Consider the following 23360-nt stretch of genomic DNA (forward strand, 5'->3'; position numbering starts at 1 on the left):
AGAACCAAGGAGGAGGATCTTAGTGCTGTCATCAACCTCATTCACTCACTACTAAATGTGCTAATGGTGGAGAAACAACTTATCGTTATTGCTAGCTACAGCATAGTACAGAGCAAGAGTTCAAGGCAAATGCGTGCTTTTTGGTCTGGGAGGGGTAACATTTAACTTTTACTGCTAAAACTATTTTAGAAAACACAATATGGTAAATTTTGTAATTGACAGGACCCAATTTTACTTTAATTTCTATGAAATAAAAAATAAAAAATTGCGGAGGGCCTGCAGAGGGCCTCCTGTCGGTCAGGGGCCCTTGAAATTGTCATAACTTTCCCCTGCTATATGGCGCCTCTGCCCCTGCTCTAGAGTGTTGTGGGTGTTGGTGTGATGGTTGTCTCTAGAGTTCATGACTCTAGAGTTCATGATTTAACTATAGAGCTCTTAATTATAGAGCTCTATAATTAAATCATGAACTCTGTTATGTGCAATAATCAATATTAATATCATATAGTGATATCAATCCCTACTGAATACACAAGTCTGATGATGTCTACTGTTTTCTGAGTAAAATTGAGGACAAATGTTGGTGTTTACCTCTGAGTAAATCACTTTCTATTCTAGAAATGAAAAACATTCATGTGGGATAATTTCTTTACTGTGAAATATTTTAATAGGGTATCCTAATTTGTTCATGAAACTTTATAATCCCTGAGTGACCCAGTGCATGACATGACAAGCTGGTCCAGGTTGGGACGTGTGTAGAATCAATTGGCACCAAAACTTTAGAGCTACATGTATTCTTCTGATAACTCTGCAACATTGAGGCAGTGCAGCTTGTTAGAAACTATAGTTTTCTGATGACCTGTTGAAGAGTCAAACATTTAATCTAGCAGGATCTTCATATGCTTGTTCCTCTGTGACAATTCTTGTGCTCAGCATCTGCTTGGAAACACTTGTGTTTGGGGAAAGACTGCATCAAAGCTGTGCAGACACAGCCAGATCTTTAGAAACAGAGGACGGCTGAGAGAGGTGACTCACAAAGAATCTGGAGGAAGGAACTGAGCTGCAGGTAACAAAGAGCAAGTTCCACAGAAGATTGTAGAAAACTGCCTTCTATCTGAATAAACCCTGTTGTGTGAAGCTGGCATGAGTCAACAGGCCAAACAACAGGATAGAAATAGCTAAACTTAGAACATACAGGCCTTGTGTTGCACTCGTGGCCCAGATTCTGTTTACTGGTGGTGCAGGTTGCACAGTTCCTCAATAACATGAAGCAATCCGTTTTTACTTCTAGACAAAGAAATAATATATCAGGAGCCATGCTAAAGTATTTGTACCTCCAGCACTTTTAACATTTTGTCCCATTATAAACACCAACCTTAAAGCAGCAATATGTAACTTTTTAGAAGATATATTACCTTCATATTTGTTAAAAATCTCATTATATCCTGAAAGTAGAATATGAGAGAATTAATCTGTGAAAAAAAATCAAGTCTCTCTGTCTCTTCCATGAGCCCCAAATAGCATTTAGAAAAGTACTCCACTATAACAGCCAAGGAGGAGTATTTTTTATTCCATTTAAAATTGATTTGTTTCTCTGCCATTAGCATAACAACAGCAACACACCGCTAGCTACAGCTCGAGCAACGGGTGCACAGGTGCGCTGTGCGGCAGTAAGCTATGCGTACACGGTTGTGAATGACACGGTTGTGAATGACTGATTTTTTTGTTTTGATTTGGGAGCGAGTATTTTTCTAAATGCTATTAGGGGCTAAGGCAGTGTTTCCCAAAGATTTTCTTCTGTCCCCTCCACCCCCCCAGTGGTTCCCAAATATTTTCTGAGCCCCCCCTATGGATTATAATAAAATCCCCCCCCCCCAAAAAAAAGAAAACAAAATCAACTGGGCACACACATCATTCAACCAGACATAAATCTATACACATATTTTGTTTTCAAAATCCACTGAAGTTTATTTCACACTTCAGGTTGCAACAAAACACACTACAAACCATCTTTACAGTGAAACTCTTTTGTGTAACTGTTTTTTTTTTTTTTTTTTCTTCCCGTGTCCCCCCTGCAATAGCACCACACCCCCTAGGGGGGCGCGCCCCACACTTTGGGAACCACTAGGCTAAGGAAAGAAGCAGAGGAACTTGATTTTTTCACAGATTATCTCTCTCATATTCTACTTTCAAGATAATGAGATTTTTAACAAATATGAAAATAATATGTCTTCAAGAAAGTTACATACTGCAGCTTTAACTACCTTGTTTGACTTCTTTGAGGGCATGACAGGCATTGGTAAAAATACAAGAGATGCCAAACAGCAGCTGACTGTTCTGTCAAGCAGCAGCACCTACTGTATATATTTTTCTCCTGAAGTTAGCGTCTTTATAGCCTCCTCTTGGCATTCATTAGTGAGACAGTTGGAGACAAATAAACAGAATGTACAAGTGTTTGGCGATGATTGCTACCTTTAATATTATGGTGCAGGGTCATGGGACATGGTTATAAATGTTGGCAGAATCAGTACTAACAAAAATGAATTGATTATCATAACATTGTCAAAGGGTTGAGGTTATTGTCTGATGATGGTATTGACCTTCCTCTGCATGTGTGTGTGTTTCCTGGATGACTCGTCCTTCTTCTTCCTGCTGCTGAGACTGCTCTGCTGCAGCCTGTAGGTTTTCCTGGCTTGAACTCTCTCCTTCTCCAGAACCTCTGTATCGTCCAGAATTTCCAGGCCTGGGATCTGACTGATTACGTAAAGTCTGTGGGGGAAAACACCACAGGTACAATAACAATCCAACATGGACAAGATGTTTAGCTGCCAATGCATCTTTTATAATGTGGAAAGATGGGAAATGGTATAAAATTACATTGGAAGACGAGTCAGGACTTCAGGGTAGGTGTTACTGTAGCCCTGCTGAAATTTATAATAACTGGGAAAACCTTTATTTGACCATTTTCTGAAAAGTTAGGCAAGATATTTCTGACAGTTATTTCTGATTTGAGCTTTGCTAGAGTAATCTGTCCAGGAGAGGGCTCTTCATTTGCTTTGCTAAGATAGTTTGTTAGAAATGTAGTGAGAGAAAACTCCATATGTGAAACAATTCAAATTACAAAATACATTATTGATCCCAAAGGGAAATTAAATGGCAGCCAAAATAGTTTTTTCTCTCTTAATGGTTGGATTTTTAAATGAATGATTAATAATTTTGGAGTTCTGATTGGTTGAGAGGGTGGGAAGAACAAAGAACAAAAGAGGAGTGAGGACCCCTGGAACTTAAATAGCAAAAGAGGAAGAGAACAAAAGGAAAATGAAAACTAAACTTAATTGTTTTAGTTCAGAGTTTGTTAGTGTATTTAGGAATGCAGAAGGATTTCTTGAAGCTGTGTCCTGCATGAAACAGTAGCTGAAATACAGGGCTGGCCCAAGCCTCCATGGGGCCCTAATCAAAATTTGGTTTTGGAGCCCTCTAATTCTGTTAATAATGTGAACTGGCTGCAATCAACAGTCAGATTATTAGATCATTCACACACCTGCTAAAATTATTGCATCTCTGATAGTAATGTTTACATTATATTCTATATGCATATGGAATGAAATGACATTTACTGGCTGATTTATCTGCACCAATTTCCTTAACTTTGGGGGATTGGTGATTGGCCGATTCTTACATGTGAAGCCAATCTTATCCACCGATATTATCTACCTCAGCAAAAGTTTAAAAATCAGCCTTTTCTGCTCTACAGTGAAAAGTTGGTGGGCCGACAGACCGGCCCACCAGGTCATATCAGCATGTTTGCAGTTAACAATATTTACCCCACTGTAGCTAACTCAGTGACTTTCTTGCTATATTTAGCACATTTCAGACAGAAACAAATTAGTATCTGCCAAAATCAAAATCGCTAGGTCAGGCTTTTTAAAGATTGGTGATTGGCCAGAAAACTGCTATCTGTGCAGCCCAACTTAAGATGGAATACACACACACATATTCAAGACATTCTTTGATTAAATTAAATTCTCCAATAGCTAAAAATTTAATTTATACCAGGTGAGTCTTTCTCCCCTGAAAATGTGGATTGGTACTGGACTGATTCTGTGCCTTCAAACTATTTTAATTGGAAAAGTTTCACATAACTTATAAGTTGATGCAAAAATACTGCTTGTTTTAGATGCATAAATTATCAGCAGAAAACGAATATATATTGCCAACTACAGCTCATTGATATATTGATGTAGGTGCCATGTAGCCTGATGTAAAAACATTATGCTAGATAATGCCAAACACTGAGAAGTTTTAATTGTTATCAAATGTTATGAAACATGCTTTCTTGAAGCCAAAAAACCCTCAGAAACATACAGAGCCAACCATGAGCTGTTGTCTGGATGTCGTCATCGGAGCTCCACTCCAGGCGGACGCCAGGGTGACTGATATTCATCAGATGGATACTATGGGTCTTCTCCACGACACAGAGACTCATCAAATGACCAAAACATACCTCACCACAGTTCCAGTTCATATGCAAAGGATGAACACAACCCAACGGGGTTTATGTACCTGATCTGGATGTTCTGAACGCTACACACAGGGCTACAGCTCTTCAACCAGAGGCTACACTAGTCGTGGCCGCTCTCCTAACCGCTATGAAAGTGACCGCCATAATCACTCTCCCAGCCCGGGGCGAGTACATTTCTGATCTCCTTCACGTCCAAACCAAGCTCAGGTAAACTACAAGTAGCTGACAATGAGGGTAAATTGCCACTGACTTCTCCCTAGCCCAGACAGACAATGATACCTACCATGACATAGTTACTAGTGACATTACAGGTTTGACTGATGTAGAGAAGAGATATGTCAGTTATTATTGAGGACATTGTAAGTACATGCTTTTCTTGACACTGGGGCGGACGTTTCAGTCATTCATTAGTGAGGACTTTAGAATGACTACACCTGCTCTTCGCAAAAAACCCATTGTAAAACAGTTTATTCTTCTCACTGGTGTCACAGGTGATCCCCTTGACTCTGTAAGCTCCATTTATGTGAACCTAAATATTGCAGATAAGCTCATGACACACACACTTCATGTTGTCAGAAACTGTGCAAAACCAATCATTTTAATTTGGGATTTTATGGTGGCAAATGGCATTACAGTTGACACTCAAAACATGACATGCAATGTAGCAAATACAGCTGTGCCACTAGTTAGTCCACATCTGTATGTTCCCTGCCTGACTGCTGTTCCAGTATTTTCCACCATTAGCATTCCTGCTAAGTCTGAGAGGGTTATCACTGCTACTCTAGATGCACACCAAAAAGGGTTTTTACCGAATGGCTAAATTGGTGTGTTTGAACCACATTATACCGACCAGTCTTTTGCTGGTATTGCATGGACTGTGGCCAGGGTAGAACGAGGTTCCATTTGTGTTAAAGTAGCTAATGTTTCACATAGTGACGTCATGTTACATGGTGGTCAACAGGTGGGGCACTGTTTACCAGTGGTAAACTCTGGCCCTCTGCTGTCTTAGCAGAGGGCCAGAGTGAATTCACCATTATGGACAGTTTGATCTGTAACATTAACACACAGACACCTGACTATCTGCAAGAGGGAATAATCCCTCTTGCAGATAGTCCAGACTCAGATCTGACGCCTTTGCAGAAAAAAACAACTGACAGACACTTTGACTTCTTTTGCAGATGTTTTTAGTCAACACCCACATGACTTTGGCAGAACTGACTTAGTGACCCATAAAATCACTACAAACTATGACATCCCAATCTCACAGAGAGTCTACTGCACCTCTCCAGCCATGAAGGCAGAAATTCACCACCAAGTTGAAACCCTTAAATCACATGATTTGATAGAGGACAGTTTCCAACTTTTAAATTGCCCAACTTTGATTAACCATTCATTTTAAGTACAGACACATCTAATTTTGCAGTTGGCGCCGTACTGTCTCAGACACAACAGGGACAAGAAAGGGTTGTATCTTTTGCAAGTCATGTACTTTCAAAAACAGAGAGAAAGTGGTCTACATATGACTAAGAACTGTATGCTATTGTGTGGTCAATTAGACACTTTAAACATTATCTGAGTTGCAATCCTTTTACAATCATCACTGCTCATCGTCCTTCACTGAGAGATATATGTCATACATGACCCTACCGGACGCAGGGGTCGTTGGTCATTGGAGTTGGACCCATATCAATGGACAATCACCCACAGAGATGGCAAGAAACACACAAATGCTGATTCCATGTCACGGATACCATTGGGGCAGGACTCATCTGAGGTGACAGTTTCAGGACTACCTGATAGTCACTTTTCTCCTAGTGATACAGACAAATCTGTCTCACTGGCTGAGTTGCCATGCCCATGCCCTGAACATTCAGAGATAACCTATGTTGTACCACGAGTGTGTTGTGTGAACAATGATGGGACACAGGTGAATATGGGGTTCACCTGTGTCCCACCTGTGCAGATACAATATGGACATTGTATCTGCACAACTCTCAGATCCTGTTTTCTTTGAAGTGTTTACCTGGGTAAAAAACAAGAAACGTCCCTACCTCAGAGAGGTAAAAGGTAAAGTTCAGAGAAAACTTTGGTGGCAGTTTCCTAAGTTATTACTATGTAACGACTTGCTTTGTCGCAAAGGTCAGAGTGCACCAGGGAAACCCAAGGTTTATCAAGTGTTAATTCCATCTACACTTGTTACAGAAACAATTCATTTTCTTCATGGTAATCCTTGTTCTGGTCATTACAGTGCTGAGCGTACATTTAAGAAAGCATTGACAGTGTGTTATTGGCCAGGAATGAGATCTGATATTGAAAACTTCTGTAATCTGTGTAAGACATGTGAAGGTTTTCGAAAAGCTGTACCAAAGCACAGAGTGCCTTTGCAATCTATTCAGACTGACAGACCATTTCAGTTGGTCTGTACTGACGTTACTGAACTTCCAGTTACCTCTCTTAGTAATAGACATGTGCTTGTGGTACAGGACCATTTTACCAAGTATGTAAACGCCTATACTATGTCTGACCAAAAGGCTGCCAAGGTAGCACAGTTACTGTGTGAATGTCATATCCCTGAACATGGTGTTCCTGAGGAACTATTGTTAGATCAGGGATGACAATATGAGTCTGAAATTATTCACACCATTTGTCAGAGACTACAGATGACAAAGAAAAGAACCTCTCCATATCACCCAAGAGGGAATGGTATGGTTGAATGGTTAAATTGGACTCTGAAAGAGCAGTTGGCTCGACTCATTCAGGACTATGGAGGCGAATGGGACCACTACCTCCCTGCTGTAGTACTTTCTTTTAACTCTACTCCTCACTCAAGCACAGGGTACTCACCATATTTCCTTGCTCATGGTAGAGAACCCCTACTACCTCCTAATGTCCATATTTCATCGCCAAAGGTTTCCGATTGCCCACAAAACTATGGTTCAGAACTGGCTGCACGGATGGATGCTGTTCTTCTCCATCGCAAAGAACAAAGACAAAAACGAGAGTACTATTACAACAAAGACACAAGGTTTAGGCCTTATGGTTGTGGTGATCTGGTATGGATAGATGACCCCACAACATAAAATCAAAAGCTTTCCCCAAACTGGACTGGTTTGGGGAAGGTTGTATCTGTGGATGAAAAGGGACTCCTTTACAAGCTGGTGGATGTGAAATATCCTCAGGATGTGACCAAAGTCATTCACTATGATCGTCTAAAACCTTACAGTAGCTCCACAGACTTATTACCACTAGAAGTCATCCAGTCTGTCTTTCCACCAAACAGGGACACAATGCCAAGGTATACAGCTTTGTCTGGGTCATTGCCCTGGCTTTTTGGCCAAACAGCTATACCTCAGGCATCAGAAACTGCTAGGTCGTTGCCATCTTCGGCAAGGATTCCAACTGGACTTGTCTCCCATCAGCCTGCACAACTTCCTCCCAGCTTGCCACCCTCTGGGGGTGCAGTTATTACCAGGTGTGGTAATAACCTGGTAACCTTTCGGAATCCACAACGACTGCTGTTATGAGAAAAAAATTATCTAGAGTTGTTTTTCATATTAGAGATTGTAAAACTGGTTCATTAAAAAAACAACAACAAAAAGAACATGTTGACAGTTGTTCTTTATGGGGCCTTATTGTGAGTTTGTGTCCTTTGTTTAGCAACCCCCGGCGATACTGATGAGAGTCTGGGCAGATTGTGCTTTGGTGAAATGATTTATTTTTTATATAACAACTTCATTTTGAAATGAGGACATTTCATTTAAAGAGAGGGAAGTATGTAAGATGATTTATTTTTCCTTTTCAATTAATATGGTTACATACAAGATCAGTAATTTACTAAAGATGATCCATAGCTAAGGAATTGTGTTGTGCCTTTAAGAGGAGCGTGCCTCTTGTCTGGGCAACAAACGGCGTGCAATAAAACGCAACTTGCAGTTATAAAAATAAAGCAGCAGCCTTTTGAAAAGCTAAAGTATATCTTCGTTTTTTTTGTTTAGGAGGGTCCGTGACTGGTTCTGTTCTGTTAACGTAAGGTTAAATAAAAGTCTGGACAGCTACGCTATTCCCTCTCAGTGTTCTGCTCTTTCTCTACCCATGACCTCCTCCTATTTTATGGTAACACAGGTTTACCTCACATTGTAGTGTTACATATGTTAGCCTATTATCAAAAATGACTAAGTATATGCATAATTAGCATTCATGATTAAATGTTCATTTTTCCTGCAGTGCATCCTGGAAGGATCGACGCACCACGTGACTCTGTTGTACGATGATGCTTTAAGTTTACCTTCCGTTACAATATTAATGTATTATGTTTCGTTGCATTGATAAAATTAAAGAAATGCAATTAAGAAATCAGATTTTTGATGTAATTTTTATTATGATGATCAACAGGGAAAGGGTCATTTTTTCCTTTTGGAACTCGAAAAATCTGTTCCCAAATGCAGTTTGCACAACGATTGCTTTTTGTAAATAATCACCGTAAAGTGTGTGATTAAAAAAACGTGAGAAAAAACAGAGTCCAAAACAACAAAAAACGACCCACAGGGTGGGCGGAGGCAAAGGAGGCGGGAACCACGGAGGTGGTCCGGTGGTCGTCCGTGGCGCTGGAGGCGGGAACCACGGAGGCTCACCCTTGTGTTTTTTGTTTTACGGCGTCTGATAGCAGCCCTTGAGGGGGGAGAGGGGGGGGGAACTGTGAGGATTTGGGTTTTTCTTTGTGTTTTGAGTTCTCTGTGTATTTATTTTGAGTCTCCGTGTTGTCCTGTCGCCCCCTTGATTGTTCCCAGGTGTGTCTCGTTCTGTGATTACCCTCTGTGTATTTAACCCCACCTGTGTTCCTTGTTCCTCATCGGGTCCTTGTCAGTTCTGCGTTGTTGTCGTACCAGTCTCTTTGTCCTATCGTTTGACCTGTTGCTACCAGTGCTGAGCCCTAGCTTCCGCTCTGCTGTGCTGCCAGGTTTATGGACTGTTCGGATTGTGCGTTGGACTGAGTCATTTTGGATATTTTCTTCATTAAATCATCATTTAATCTCATCTGGGTCTGCTGCGTTTCCCTCACCGCTTTCCCCACACCATTTCATGACACAACTTGGCTGCAGACTATATCAAAAGAGCTCAGAGGGGCTAACTCTACGTAACGTTTTTCTGAAAGATCTAGAATTGCAAGACTGAGATATTTAGGCAAAGAAAACTCAGCAGCTGCTGGTAGGGCCCTCCAGACATTCAGGGGCCCCTATAAGTGGTTGAAATGTAACAGACCATAGATCTAACTTGTAGCATTCATGTGTTGAGAATGACAATATTACATTTTATTTAATGCATTCAGCGGAGAAAACAAAAAAATTTACATTTAGGATTTAATTATAAAGTTTACTTTGCAAAAGTGCAAAGAATCATCTTGATAGTTTGATTGTTGTGTTACCGCTACAATATGGTGTACTATTTGTGTTTGAGCTGGTTTTGTTCACAAATACATCACAGCAAATAATAACTAATAATTAGTGATAGATTTTGAACTCAGTCAACTTGGGCTCTCTATCACAGACTTCTCTACAGTAAATCTACGTATATTTAAGCACTGTGAGTGATGCTGATGTTCTTAATAGAAGAAGGTCAGGGGGAGGGAGAAGGGGGTAAATCAGTGTTTCTCAACCATTTTTGGGCCAGCCCCCCCCAGGTACGTGCGGGGGGGTGGGGGGGTTGAGCCCCTGCCCCTTTTATCATTGATGCCCCTAGAGCCCTTTTTGAGTTGTTTTTTAAAATTTTTTAATTAATTAATTTTTTTAATCTGTATGTCAGAAGGCTTGCTTGTGTCCCTCAGCAATAATATTTAGCTAAATATAATAATTTAGCAAAATGAACTAGTCTGGCTGCCCTCAGTCTAATAATGACTCTCAGTTCCTGCCTCCATGTTGTTCAGACACCTTGTCCATGGTGAGGATGAAGGGGCTGATCTGTGCCCCCTAACTATTAAATTATGAGAAAGGAGTTTTTTTTTTATACACTGGTTTGTCAATAAAAACGTAGGTCTGATGTTGACGTTAGATAAACTGTTTCTATTTATATTTTTGTTATTGTCCTCGCAATAGCGGAAAAAACCAGCCTCTCCCCTAAACACAGAAATGCTTCGGCTGCAGAGAAAACTTCTGACTTTAACTTTATCATTCTGCTAAATGCCCGGTACGCTACAGGCAGTCTGAGTCAGTCCCACCGACAGATATAAAGAGTGTCTGTCTTTATATCAGACATCCTGATATAAGACACGGTACCGACTGTCACCGCGAGTCGCGACGCAGCACAAATCCCCGGTGTAGGAGCCATTTATCCTTTCCTGTGTTTAACGCCACCAGGTGGCGTATTTCATTTTGAGTTCTGAGTGTCGGATGGGGTTATTTAAGGTCAACCATGACTCTGTTCAGGTGTTGTTAATGGGAAGAGGCAACAGTTTTCTACTGTGCTTGGTTTAGATTGATGTCGAATTTATGTGGATCTAAATGGAAATAGTAAGACAATGAACATTGTTCTGATAATAAATGACTTTATTATAAGTCAAACTGAAGATCGGTATTAAGAATCTTAATTGAGCGCACGTAAAACCAACGTCTTTCAGGAACAGCAACCAGTAGCCTAAAATAGAGGATTTTATCGGCTACACCTGGTACCACCTGCTCTGTTTCTCCTTAACGTTTCTACCAGGCGGGTTAGCGGCTGCTGATGGGATCTGGGCTGGAGGTGAGCGGCTGTAAATAGAAGTTATTGCAGAACTTCAAGTGTTAAAGGAAGATTCGGCCCAGAGCATTTGGAGTTCACAAAATAAACATCAGAGAAAATACTGTAGCAATAATTACAACCACAGCATAAAGCCAAGCATGCCACAATTAAATGAATCAAAATGTCCCCAAAGCATCAGCGGACTGGCATAGGGGCCACCGGGGGATTAAAGGTAGATTCCAGAGATGCGCATCACAGCGGCTCTTCATGCAGGGCCGGCCCAAGGTAATATGGGGCCTTAGACAGAACACGTCCCCCCAACCCCTGATTTTAACATGTTTAAATATAGATAAGGTGAAGTCTGTGAGAGGGAGACCAGGTTTATTGGCCGAGTTTAAAATCAATCACTGATTATTGGTTGTTTACTGTGATGTATTTGTGAACGAACACAACTCAAACACAAAGATTACACCGTATTGTAGCCATGGTAACACAACAATCAAACTATCAAGATGATTCTTTAAACTTAATAAACTTCCTAATTAAATCGTAAATGTAAAAAAAAATTTCTCAGCTGAATGCATTACACAAAATGTAATAACATTGACATTCTCTATAAGTGATGCTACAGGTTTAGATCTATGGTCTGTGTTACAATTAAACCATTTCTAGATGCCCCTGAATGTCTGGAGGGCCCCTACCAGCAGCTACTGAGTTTTCTGAGATCTTATAATTCTAGATCTCAGAGGTGCTAACATCAAAAAATTCAATAGGGTTAACCCCTCTGTGCTTTTTTGATCTATAAAGCAGTCTGCAGCCAAGTTGTTGTAGAGGTTAAATAAATATTATTAGGGCTTAATTAATAAAATGGCAGCAAATTTGCTTATTTCATAACTTCATAACCAGCGACCTTCTCTCCGACGGGCTGTATAACTCAGATCAACTCAGCCCTCCAGGACTGTCAGAAGCAGAAACAGCAACATTATACCTGTTGGGGAAAATATACTACATTTGGTTTGCATTATCTCCACATGATGGGAATGATATAGTAGGATTCAATTAGATTCTTGATTAATATGGATTGTTGCTATGTTGTTGAACAGTGTTTTAAGATGTTGTCCAATGTGCCCTTTTTAACTTTGAGCCCCTGCCCCTCCAAAAATCTCTGCATGGCCCAGCGCCCTCCTATCCATTATCCAGATCCCTTACAGCCCCCCATCAAAGAATTTGTAGGCTACTTTGCACTGAATATTATTTTATCATTAATATTACTATCACTGTTGCTGATGTTTTGATTATTATGGTTGTTTCTTTAGTTATTGTCAAAAATCATTTGCGAATAGAAATTATTTTTACAGGCGTCTTATTTATTATTTTTACAGAAAAATGCAATGGACATTAAACTTAAAATTGGTAGGCCTAGCACCAGTCAATCATAGTGGAAAAAATATTCTTGTTCTGTGCCATTTTCTAGTTGTTAAATATTACACAAAATGACCAGATAAAATATGTACAACAATACCAATTTAAACTTTGAACTATTAGCAAAAAGACAGTTCTGCAACATTAAAACATGGATAGAACTCCAACTATGTCAATCGTAACTCTTCTTCTCTACAATGTTTCTGAGTTTCTGGTGGTGCAGCTCTGTGCTGCCTTCAGGAGAATGGGACATCAGAGTATCATCCATAAAATTTCACCCAGATGCAGGGGCGCAACTCCATATTTTTGAGGTGGATGCAAACATATCTTCGGCGCCCCCCCATATATCGAATGATGACTGAGGCCTGCTCTTGCTTTGAAATATCAGGTGTGCAGTCCAGTTCCACTGCAAAGTACTTAGAGGACTTGATCTTGGCAGATATTTTACTCAAAACACACTCTGATATTGAATCTAAAAATTCATTCTGAGTGCACCATGTCAGATATCCAGTGGTTTGTTTGGAGGCAGCCTTTCTAAGATGCTCTGCCAGTGTTACATCATATCGTGCTATGAGCTCAAGGATTCCCAGAAAATTTCCATTTTTAGGATTTCCTAACTGAGAATTTTTCCCCCTTAGTGGCAAGTTTCTCTCTGCAAGGAAAAGTATGCAGTCGATAACTCTAGTCAACACACTTCTCCAGTGTGCTTTTTCAGCTACCATGGTTTTCTGCAGTTCACTATCAATAGTCTTACCTAGGCGTAAGCGAGATGCCATTTCTTTCCACGTCAGATAAGCATTTATGTGAGAACTACTGGTTTCATGGTGCTTCAGTGTTTTTGAAAGACATCGCCAGTTATTATACCCCTCCACAAGGCATGTGTCAAGAACTTTAGCTTCACCAAAAAGCTTACATGCAAAACAATAGACTCTGTTAGTATTTTTAGAATACAGTAACCAATCTCGTTCAACTTTCTCTCCATTAGACAGTAAACGAAAACAGTATGCTTTGGAAAAACACCTCTTATTCTTCTCTGATCTTGGATATGGACCATCAGAAACTTTCTGTGGGCCATTTACAACCATGTACTGCCTAAATGTGTCCCCCATTTTGTGTGGTAAAGGCCATTCAGATGGTTCTTCTGAATAAAGCCTTGTCTCGGCTCTCTCCTCCGCAGCTCTGTGCTTCTCTCTCTCTTCATCATCTAGTCCTCTCTGCTCTTCCTCTCCCTCATCTGCACCTTTCTGTTTCTCATTCTCCTTTCTCGTGGTTGACTCACCATGACTGCCTGCACTAATTTTCCCAAAAAAAGAACACAATCAAAGATGGTCATCAGAAACTCAAACCATCATGGTATATAGGTTTTTGTTGCTTTCCTAATGCCTACCTGATCTCATCACTTGTCTCCTCTATCACTGACCTCATGTCTGTCTCCTTCATCCCTTGTCTGTGGTGTTCTCCACTAAGTCATGTGGTCAAAAAAGCATTATTAGTTGTAAAAATTACAGATCTTACCGTTTTTAAAAATAATGTTTAAAAATTTGTGCTTGAGATGGACTAGTTGCTCCCTCACTTCCACCTGCATTAGACCAACCTGTTGCCTTCCCCTGTCTGTCCTGATTCTTCCTCTTTCATCATCTTCTCTTCTTTCTCTCCACCACCACAGCTGAATGACATAAATTTTGTGTTAAATAGGCTTAAAAAATACAGCAGTCAAACTACAATAGAAATTAAAGCTGCAAGCAGCCTCGGGCGGCCCTCGCAGCAAGCGCCGCTCCGGCCTATTGGCCACCGCGGGGGTTCCAGCCACCGCAGAAGCTCTCGCGCGTTTTCCAGAGCCGCAGCCAACTCCCCACCGCAGAAGCTCCGCCGCAGTTTTCAGCACCGCCGACCGCCAGCCACCGCAGAAGCTGTCGCGCATTTTCCCCGCCCGTCCACCAGGCGACACGCGTGAATGCGTTCGGCAGCGCTCCCCGACGACTGTCAAAAAATCTGGCGCAGATCGGTCGATGCGTCGAGGAGATACAACCCATGTATTAACTTAGGGGGCGCAGTGGAGCCAAATTACATTTCAAACCCGTCGGGCTCTTTAGAGGTGAACAAAGGTCATACAGATCCAGTTTGGCGCCAATCGGATGATCTATGCCTGAATAAGAGCCAAACGTATGCATATGGCGAGGGACTGATATTCGCCATTTGGCCACGCCCACACGGTTCAGCCAGCAGCGAGCATTGACAGAGTTTATCATCCGAATCATCTTGATTAGGTCAAGAGAGCCATAAACGGAGCTTTCCAAGTAAAAAAACGGCACTTCCTGTTCTGAGGGGGCGGGGCTTAGATGACGTCATAATATGATGACATAGGGTCGTCAAGGATCCCACCAGGGTCACTCGTGCAAAGTTTGGTGCAGAAGCTATCGACCGTTCACAGTAAAATACAAGACTTCCTGTTGTCAGAGGGCGTGGCCTACGTGATGTCATCATTTGACCATTGGATATTATTCTACACCCCAGGATGATCAATAACTCAAACTTTGGTGTCTCTGTGAGTTTTTGTGTTAGAATTACAAATTATTTAATTTTTTCCTATTTAATTCAACATTGAACTGTCATTCCGTAGGGCAATGCTGCCCTCTGGTGTCGAATTACTGAAATTACTGAAATAGTTTCATTATTTCAGTAATTCGACACCAGAGGGCAGCATTGCCCTACACATGACAAAATAATCCCCTTTGTAATTGACTGTGTAACATATTACACAATCAATCACAGGGGATCTTTGAGCCTTGCTAACCCCCCTTCAACATGCTCCAAAACTCACCAATTTCATAACTTTAAATTAAACATGCCTTATGATCAGACTGACCAAGTTTGAAGTCGATCAATCGAAATCCCTAGGAGGAGTTCGATCAAATACGAAGGCTGTAAACGTCAAAATCGAGGTCAAATGAACTTCAATCTAAAATGGCCGTCTTCCTGTTGGGTTTAGAGCATGGCTCTAAGAGACTTTTTTGTACGTCCCGACAAGATACACATGTGTACCAAGTTTCGTAATTCTAGGTTTAAGCATGGCTTGGGGCTGTTCATTTAAAATACTCTAGGGGTCGCTATAGAGAAATTAGGCCACGCCCACCAAATTTTGTTATGAATTCCTGTCGGTGGGTGGATAAGGATCCATCCTAGTGAGTTTGGAGCAGCTCACCCCGAAACTGTGGAATTCAGAGCCAAACGAAATTCGACGGTGTTCGCAACGCCGCCACGCCCACCTGCTACATCGAAGCCGGTCGGGGTTGGAATCCACAACACACCAATATGTTTTCTGTCTCTGGACACTGTTTCATGTTGATTAGATCAAAGGGCTAAGATAGCGACCGTTCACAGTAAAACATTACACTTCGAGCTCTCAGGGGGCGTGGCCTACGTAAGAAAAAAATTTCACCACAGGGTATTTTAGGACACCAGATGCCGATCAATCACTGAAAGTTTGGTCCCTCTATGTGTTTTTGTATAGGAAATATAAGAGGTTTTTGTTTCATGGCGAGTAGGTGAACTTTGACCCCTGGTAACCCCCCTTCAGCAAGCTCATACAGTCACCAATTTGATAACTTTAAATCAGACATGCCTTATGATCAGACTGACCGAGTTTGAAGCCGATCAATCGAAATCCCTAGGAGGAGTTCGATCAAATGCAAAGGCTGTAAACGTCAAACTCGAGGTCCAAAATGGACCTTCAATACAAAATGGCCGACTTCCTGTTGGGTTTCGACCATGGCTCTAATAGACTTTTTTGTACGTCCTGACAAGATACACATATGTACCAAGTTTCGTAATTCTAGGATAAAGCATGGCTTGGGGCTGTTCATTTAAAATACTCTAGGGGTCGCTATAGAGAAATTAGGCCACGCCCACCAAATATCGCTATGGATTCCTGTTCGGGGATGGATAAGGATCCATCCTAGTGAGTTTGGAGCAGCTCACCCCGAAACTGTGGAATTCAGAGCCAAACGAAATTCGATGGCGTTCGCAACGCCGCCACGCCCACCTGCTTCATCGCAGCCGGTCGGGGTTGGAATCCACAACACACCAACATGTCTTCTGTCTCTGGACACAGTTTCATGTTGATGAGGTCAAAGGGCTAAGAGAGCGACCGTTCACAGTAAAACATGACACTTCCTGTTCTCAGGGGGCGTGGCCTAAGTGATGTCATCATTTGACCATAGGGTATTGTAGGGCACCCGATGACGATCAATCACTGAAAGTTTGGTCCCTCTATGTGTTTTTGTATAGGAAATATAAGAGTTTCGTGTTTCATGGCGAGTAGGTGAACTTTGACCCCTGCTAACCCCCCTTCAACATGCTCCAAAACTCACCAATTTGATAACTTTAAATCAAACATGCCTTATGATCAGACTGACCGAGTTTGAAGTCGATCAATCGAAATTCCTAGGAGGAGTTCGATCAAATACGAAGGCTGTAAACGTCAAAATCGAGGTAAAAAATGGACGTTCAATACAAAATGGCCGACTTCCTGTGATAGTTGGCTTATAACATTAAATGTAAGTTCTGAGTCTTTTGGTGAGCTCTACAAGTGTACCAAATTTCATGTCTCTACGATGAAGTACGTTCATACCATTGTGTCAACAGAAAATTGCTAGTTGCCGCCGTTGAGCAATTTTTTTTGCGATTTTTGCGACAACCTTAAAATTCAAAATTTTTAAATTTTCTAGTCGCGACCGCCAAGTTTGGTGAGTTTTTGAATATGATAAAGCCCCCAAAAAGGCACACGAAGAGGGGGGCAGAATAATAATAAAACAGTACAGATACAATAGGCCTTCGCAGCGCTTTGCTGCTCGGGCCTAATTAAACTTTAATTTAAATCATCTCCTTGTTGGATAACAGTTACTGATTGGACATTACATCTGATCTGACTTATCAGATACATCACAACACCACTGTAGTGGTATTGAATAAGACATTTAAACTCAAGTGTCCCCCTGCCAAAAAGGTTGGTAAAATAGGTCACCAACCTTTTTGAGTTTAAGGGCTTTAGTGACTCTGATGACTAATTTGTCTGATACACACATGAACTTGAACAACTCATCTTTAATTAAAGAATCCATAATACATATGAGTGAAAAAAATGCACCCAGGAGGGCTAAGTGTTGGACCATAGCTGGGCACTGCCGCCACAACAGCTTTAGCTTTCCTGTGTTAATATTTCCTGAGTTTTATTTCGGTCATTCTTACTTAGTGCGCGGTTATGTGTCTGTGACAGGTTTATGTATCAGATATTCATAGAAATACAAAACAAATCGCGTCCCTTAATGGTTTAATAGGGGAGGCAACTTTTAACAGCAAATATGGGACGATTCCGTATTAGGCTAGCTGCTAGCTTTAGCTAACTTGATTATTTACAACCCTCCTGTCCTGCTAATACACTGACGGTACTTACCTACTATCTTTCAACCACATTGAAAGGCTTTTTTTCATCCCGCCAACATCTTTATCCTTCTCCCTTTTCCTTTTTCTGTTTTGCGCCCCGGACAGCTTTATTTTCTGCCGCTCCATTTTGTCAAGTGCACTACGAGTGGTAGTCTAAAATTTAAAAAAAAAAAAAAAACGCGCCTGCGTACTCTTAGGGGCGCGTGCACAGCCACCTGCATGGGAAGGGAGAGCGACAGGAGGGGAGGTGAAGGAGCAGAGGGGCGCCTAATCAGTGCTGTTCCCCTGTTATTGATCATTTCATTCTGTTAATTATAGAAAATGCCAACAAGAAAAAAACATTTTTCGAGACGGGGTTTTGGCGCCCCCTCTAGTGCAGCGCCCCTATGCGTTGCATACCCTGTGTAACCTGGTTGTTGTTATAATTACACAAAATGTCTCTTTTGTTGTTGTTTGTATTGCTCTCTACCTGACCGAAAAGCTGTCATTGTTTTGAATGTGTTACTTTAAGAACAGTAGCCCCTCCTTTTTATTTCTTCTTCTATGGTTTTGTCTTTAAAATGTTTGCGTCCCTTAGGCCCTCCCCTTTTGTCATGTTGTCCTGCGGGAGAGGTGTGTCCTATTTACTTTCTATCTAAATACTTCCAGTTTATTTGTAGATTTATTAAGTTGATTTCTGTTATGTATTTTTGTTTGTGTAGGACTTGGAGCGGGCAGCTTGTAACTATTGTTTTCTGTTGGATATTTTCGTCAGGTATGTTGTATAAAAAAGGTTTATTTTATTTAATGTGAGACATGATTCCCGGCCCTTTTTGTCATGTTGTCCTGCGGGAGAGGACTTGGAGCGGGCAGCTTGTAACTATTGTTTTCTGTTGGATATTTTCGTCAGAATAAATCTTTGAAAGCCAAACAGAGTCACGGCCTGACTAACATCCAATAACCAGCACAACGCAGAAGGGATCCGGTTACACCTGCATACCCACTTTTTGCGCCACTGCCCAGATGGCATTTACTGTGTAAACCAGAGCTTTCAGTGGAAAAACAAAAGTTCCAGATCCTTTTAATGCCATACAAATATGGGACAGGAACATGGATTATATCTTTATATAGACCTGTCTATTGATTTATAGATTAATAGTTCGTTGCTCCGTTTTATGTCACGGTTCTCCTGTTTCAGAGTTTTGCGCAACGTGCGCATCGTCCTTTTTCTTTCCTTTTTTATTATTTTTCTTTTTTTCTACATAAGGCGCGGAGCGGTCGGGAAGTGCGTATCGATGGAGAAAAGCAGACTGACGTAAACGTAAAAATTGCTGTGGTGCTACTGTTTCATACCAGATCACTTACAGAACTAATGTTAACTCTATAACTGAACGCTCTCTATCGAGGTATCGTCCATGGAGGGATTTCTTTATTTAAATGAGTTCATTTTTCTGAGGAATACACAATGAGGGTATCGTGACATGTTTATAAGAGCGATTTTCTGTTGTCCTTCCATGGAAACGTGCAGCATCCAGACGAACATTAAAACACTTTTTAATATAAGTTGCTGCTTTGACATGATCACAGCACTGCCAAAACATATGTACAAAAATCCTCAATAAAACATAAAATATTTGAAAATCAGACACCAGACAAGTGAATAACAGCAATATCATCAGCCGGTGTAACGCTGAACTGAAGCGGTGAAGCTACCAGTAGCAGGAGCGCGGAGCTGCGCCAAAAGCTAACAAACACTGACGAGAAGAGCTGCCATTGATACAGTTGCAGCCAAGCATGTTTTAATTCTACACAATACAGTTTTAGCAAGTTGCTCAAAGTTTAAACTGGTATTGTTGTGCATTTAAGGTGTAAAGTTTACCTTCGAGCAAATGCCCCCCAAAAGAATCCCAGCGCCCCCCGCCCCTCACCCCCCTTTTTTTTCTTTTAAATTTCCGCCAGCGTCCCTTGCCGTCCTCTGAATGTCCTCCGGGTGCGGTACCGCCCCGTTGAGAAGCGCTAGGGTAAATCATGATTCTGTCTAAGACTACATATTATTTTAGGCCGGCTCAGTATGAAGAGCGAGTCGCTCCGCTGAGCATCTCTGTGCTGGAATCTACCTGGAATCCCCCGGTAGCTCCAATGCTAGTCCGCCGATGCTTTTGAGACATCGGTATTATTTAATTGCGGTATGTTTAGCTTTTGCTTCGGTTCCAATTGTTGGTACAGTATTTTCGTTAAGGTTTATGGGATACTTTGTGAACCCTAAATGCTGTGGGCCGAATCTTCCTTTAGAAATTGAGGTTCTGCAAAAACTTCTATTCAAAGCCGCTCACCTCCAGCCCAGACCCTGTCAGCAGCGGTGTGAACTGCCTGATAGCAATGTTTAAGGTGAAGCAGAGAGCGAACAGGCGGTACCGAGGCTTTGAGCTGTATGGCGGTGACAGTACCGTTTCTTTATATCGGAATGTCTGACATAAAGACAGACATTCTTTCTGTCTGTTGGTGAGACCGACTCAGGCTGTAGTGATGTGTCGGTCGCTAACGATCCGGCTCTAAGAGCGGGCTCTTTGAAGTGAACGATTGGAACCGGCTCCACAATGGGAGCCGTTTTAGGATCCTATTTGGGAGCCGGGTTTTTTTCTACAGTATATCGCTGTCTCTCCGCCTCCCTGTCGTTGTGCTTGTGCTCTGCAAGTGCCAGACCCGATAGTTTTTCCCCACATAGTTTTTTTTTTGTCTTGCGGTGCCTCGCTGTCTCTCCCCCCTTTCTCCTCCCCCTTCTCCCTCTCCTTGCGCGTTTTGCTCTTCTGCCAGTGCTAGAGGGACAGTTTTTTCCCCTCGGTCGGTCCACTGCCCTCATGTCAAGCGTGTGCTCCACACATCTGACCAATCACACATAGTTTCAATTAATAATGTGGCGGGAAAACACTGAAAAAAAAGTTTATCTCCACTTTTTTTGTGGAAACGGCAGGCAATTGGCCAAGCTGTATAGCGTTTGTCGGCAGGTGGTCGTCGGTCGGGGAGGGGGGAGTCCCACTTCCCCTCGGAGTTCTGTCGGAACCGGGACGCGCTGGACTCTGATTGGATCAGATTAGTTGTAGTGATGTGTCGGTCTAGAAATAGTCGGTCTCACCTTGATGCATGGCTCTAGTTCTGGAACCAGCCTCCTTGAGAGGGGCTGGACATACTTCCACTCTGGAGTTGCCCAAGGTGAGAGGCGTCGGGCAGGAGTGGGCATACTTGTTGCTCCCCATCTCGGCGCCTGTACTTTGGGGTTTACTCCAGTGAACGAGAGGGTAGCCTCCCTCCGCCTACGGGTGGGGGGACGGGTCCTGACTTTAGTTTGTGCTTACGGGCCGAACGACAGTTCAGATTACCCACCCTTTTCGGAGTCCTTAGAGGGGGTACTGGAGAGTGGTCCTCCTGGGGACTCCCTTGTTCTGCTGGGGGACTTCAACGCTCACGAGGGCAATGACAGTGAGACCTGGAGGGGCGTGGTTGGGAGGAACGGTCCCCCCGATCTGAACTCGAACGGTGTTCTGTTGTTGGACTTCTGTGCTCGTCATGGATTGTCCATAACGAACACCATGTTCAGGCATAAGGGTGTTCATATGTGCACTTGGCACCAGGACACCCTAGGCCGCAGTTTGATGATCGACTTTGTCATTGTTTCATCGGATCTGCGGCCGTATGTCTTGGACACTCGGGTGAAGAGAGGTGCGGAGCTGTCCACTGACCACTACCTGGTGCTGAGTTGGCTCCAGTGGTGGGGGAGGAAGCCGGTCAGGCCTGGCAGGCCCAAACGTGTTGTGAGGGTCTGCTGGGAACGTCTGGCGGAATCCCCTGTGAGACGGAGCTTTAACTCCCATCTCTGGCAAAACTTCGAACACGTCCCGGGGGAGGTGGGGGACATGGAGTCTGAGTGACATACATAAATTAATTCCACTTAAACTACAAAGCAAATGATGACAAACTATATAAACAATACTAAGCAAACCACTGTGAATCAAACCCACAAAGTAATTAAAGTTAAATGAACAAGTAACTAAACTTAAGTTCTCTAACTTTAAAATACATTCCACATTAATATTTACAATTACATAATATTTTAATTTATTTAAATATACAAATATTCACCTCTCAATATTCATCATAAATATTTACTTTATAAATATAAATAGCCAATGCTAAATTGATTAATAGTTAACCTTAGCACCCAATAACAACAACAATCAATTCAATCATTAAAATCAGTCAATCAGTTCCAGACTTTGCCACTACAATCCACCGCTTCAGTTCAGACGCTGCGGTTATAGGCGTTAATTTGCCGGTAAAGCTGGCGGCCCGCTGTCGGGATGTCAGTAACTTTGCAGTCCGATCTGTCTTACCGGCTGCCTCTCCGCTCGTTTACAGATTCGTCCAGATCTGCACAAATTCCGGGATTTCTGGTGAAGCGTCCCCAAACTCCAATCCTCTCTGTTTGGCTTTCTTTTCCGCCTTTTTTTCTTTCATTGTCCGTCCCTCTTTTAGGTCCGTGTGGAACATAGTGCGCATGTCTTTTTTTTTTTTTTTTTTTTTTCCTTTTTCTGATTTGACTTCACACCGTTGGTGGACACCTCCGGTGAGGGTTGCCGTCAGGCTGAAGAAAGAGTCCTACCGGGCCTTTTTGGCCTGTGGGACTCCGGAAGCAGCTGATGGGTACCGGCAGGCGAAGCGGCATGCGGCTCGGGTGGTTGCTGAGGCAAAAACTCGGGCGTGGGAGGAGTTTGGAGAGGCCATGGAGAAAGACTTCCGTACGGCTTCGAGGCGATTCTGGTCCACCATCCGGCGTCTCGGGGGGGGGAAGCAGTACGGCACCAACACTGTTTATAGTGGGGATGGTGTGCTGCTGACCTCTACTTGGGACGTTGTGGGCCGGTGGGCAGAGTACTTCGAAGACCTCCTCAATCCCACCAACATGCCTTCCATTGAAGAAGCTGAGCCTGGGGACTCTGGGTTGGGCTCTCCAATCTCTGAGGACAAGGTCGCCGAGGTGGTTGAGAAGCTCCTCGGTGGCAAGGCTCCGGGGGTGGATGAGATCCGCCCGGAGTTCCTTAAGGCTCTGGATGTTGTAGGGTTGTGTTGGCTGACGCGACTCTGCAATATTGCATGGACATCGGGGGCAGTTCCCCTGGATTGGCAGACCGGGGTGGTGGTCCCCCTGTTCAAAAAGGGGGACCGGAGGGTGTTCTCTAATTATAGAGGGGTCACACTCTTAAGCCTCCCTGGCAAGGTCTATTCAGGGGTC

At 42.5% G+C, this 23360-nt stretch overlaps 1 protein-coding gene and 1 long non-coding RNA gene across 3 annotated transcripts in view; one reads left to right on the forward strand and one right to left on the reverse strand.

Moving 5' to 3' along the window:
• Nucleotides 1–2036: 2036 nt before the first annotated feature.
• LOC116732787 (leucine-rich melanocyte differentiation-associated protein) overlaps nucleotides 2037–23360 on the reverse strand; it is a 45083-nt gene continuing 23759 nt past the window's right edge. For both annotated transcript variants that reach the window (XM_032583261.1, XM_032583262.1), the window contains one exon: nucleotides 2037–2766. In XM_032583261.1, coding sequence (XP_032439152.1) covers nucleotides 2574–2766 — 193 coding nt within the window. In that variant the 3' untranslated portion in view covers nucleotides 2037–2573. The remainder of the gene's footprint in view (nucleotides 2767–23360) is intronic.
• On the forward strand, nucleotides 11939–13597 carry LOC116732796 (uncharacterized). The gene is made up of 2 exons (XR_004341884.1): nucleotides 11939–13169; nucleotides 13387–13597. It is a non-coding gene; the product is annotated as an uncharacterized LOC116732796 (long non-coding RNA).

The sequence above is a fragment of the Xiphophorus hellerii genome, chromosome 14 (genome assembly GCF_003331165.1).
Source record: "Xiphophorus hellerii strain 12219 chromosome 14, Xiphophorus_hellerii-4.1, whole genome shotgun sequence".
NCBI classification, from domain to species: domain Eukaryota; kingdom Metazoa; phylum Chordata; class Actinopteri; order Cyprinodontiformes; family Poeciliidae; genus Xiphophorus; species Xiphophorus hellerii.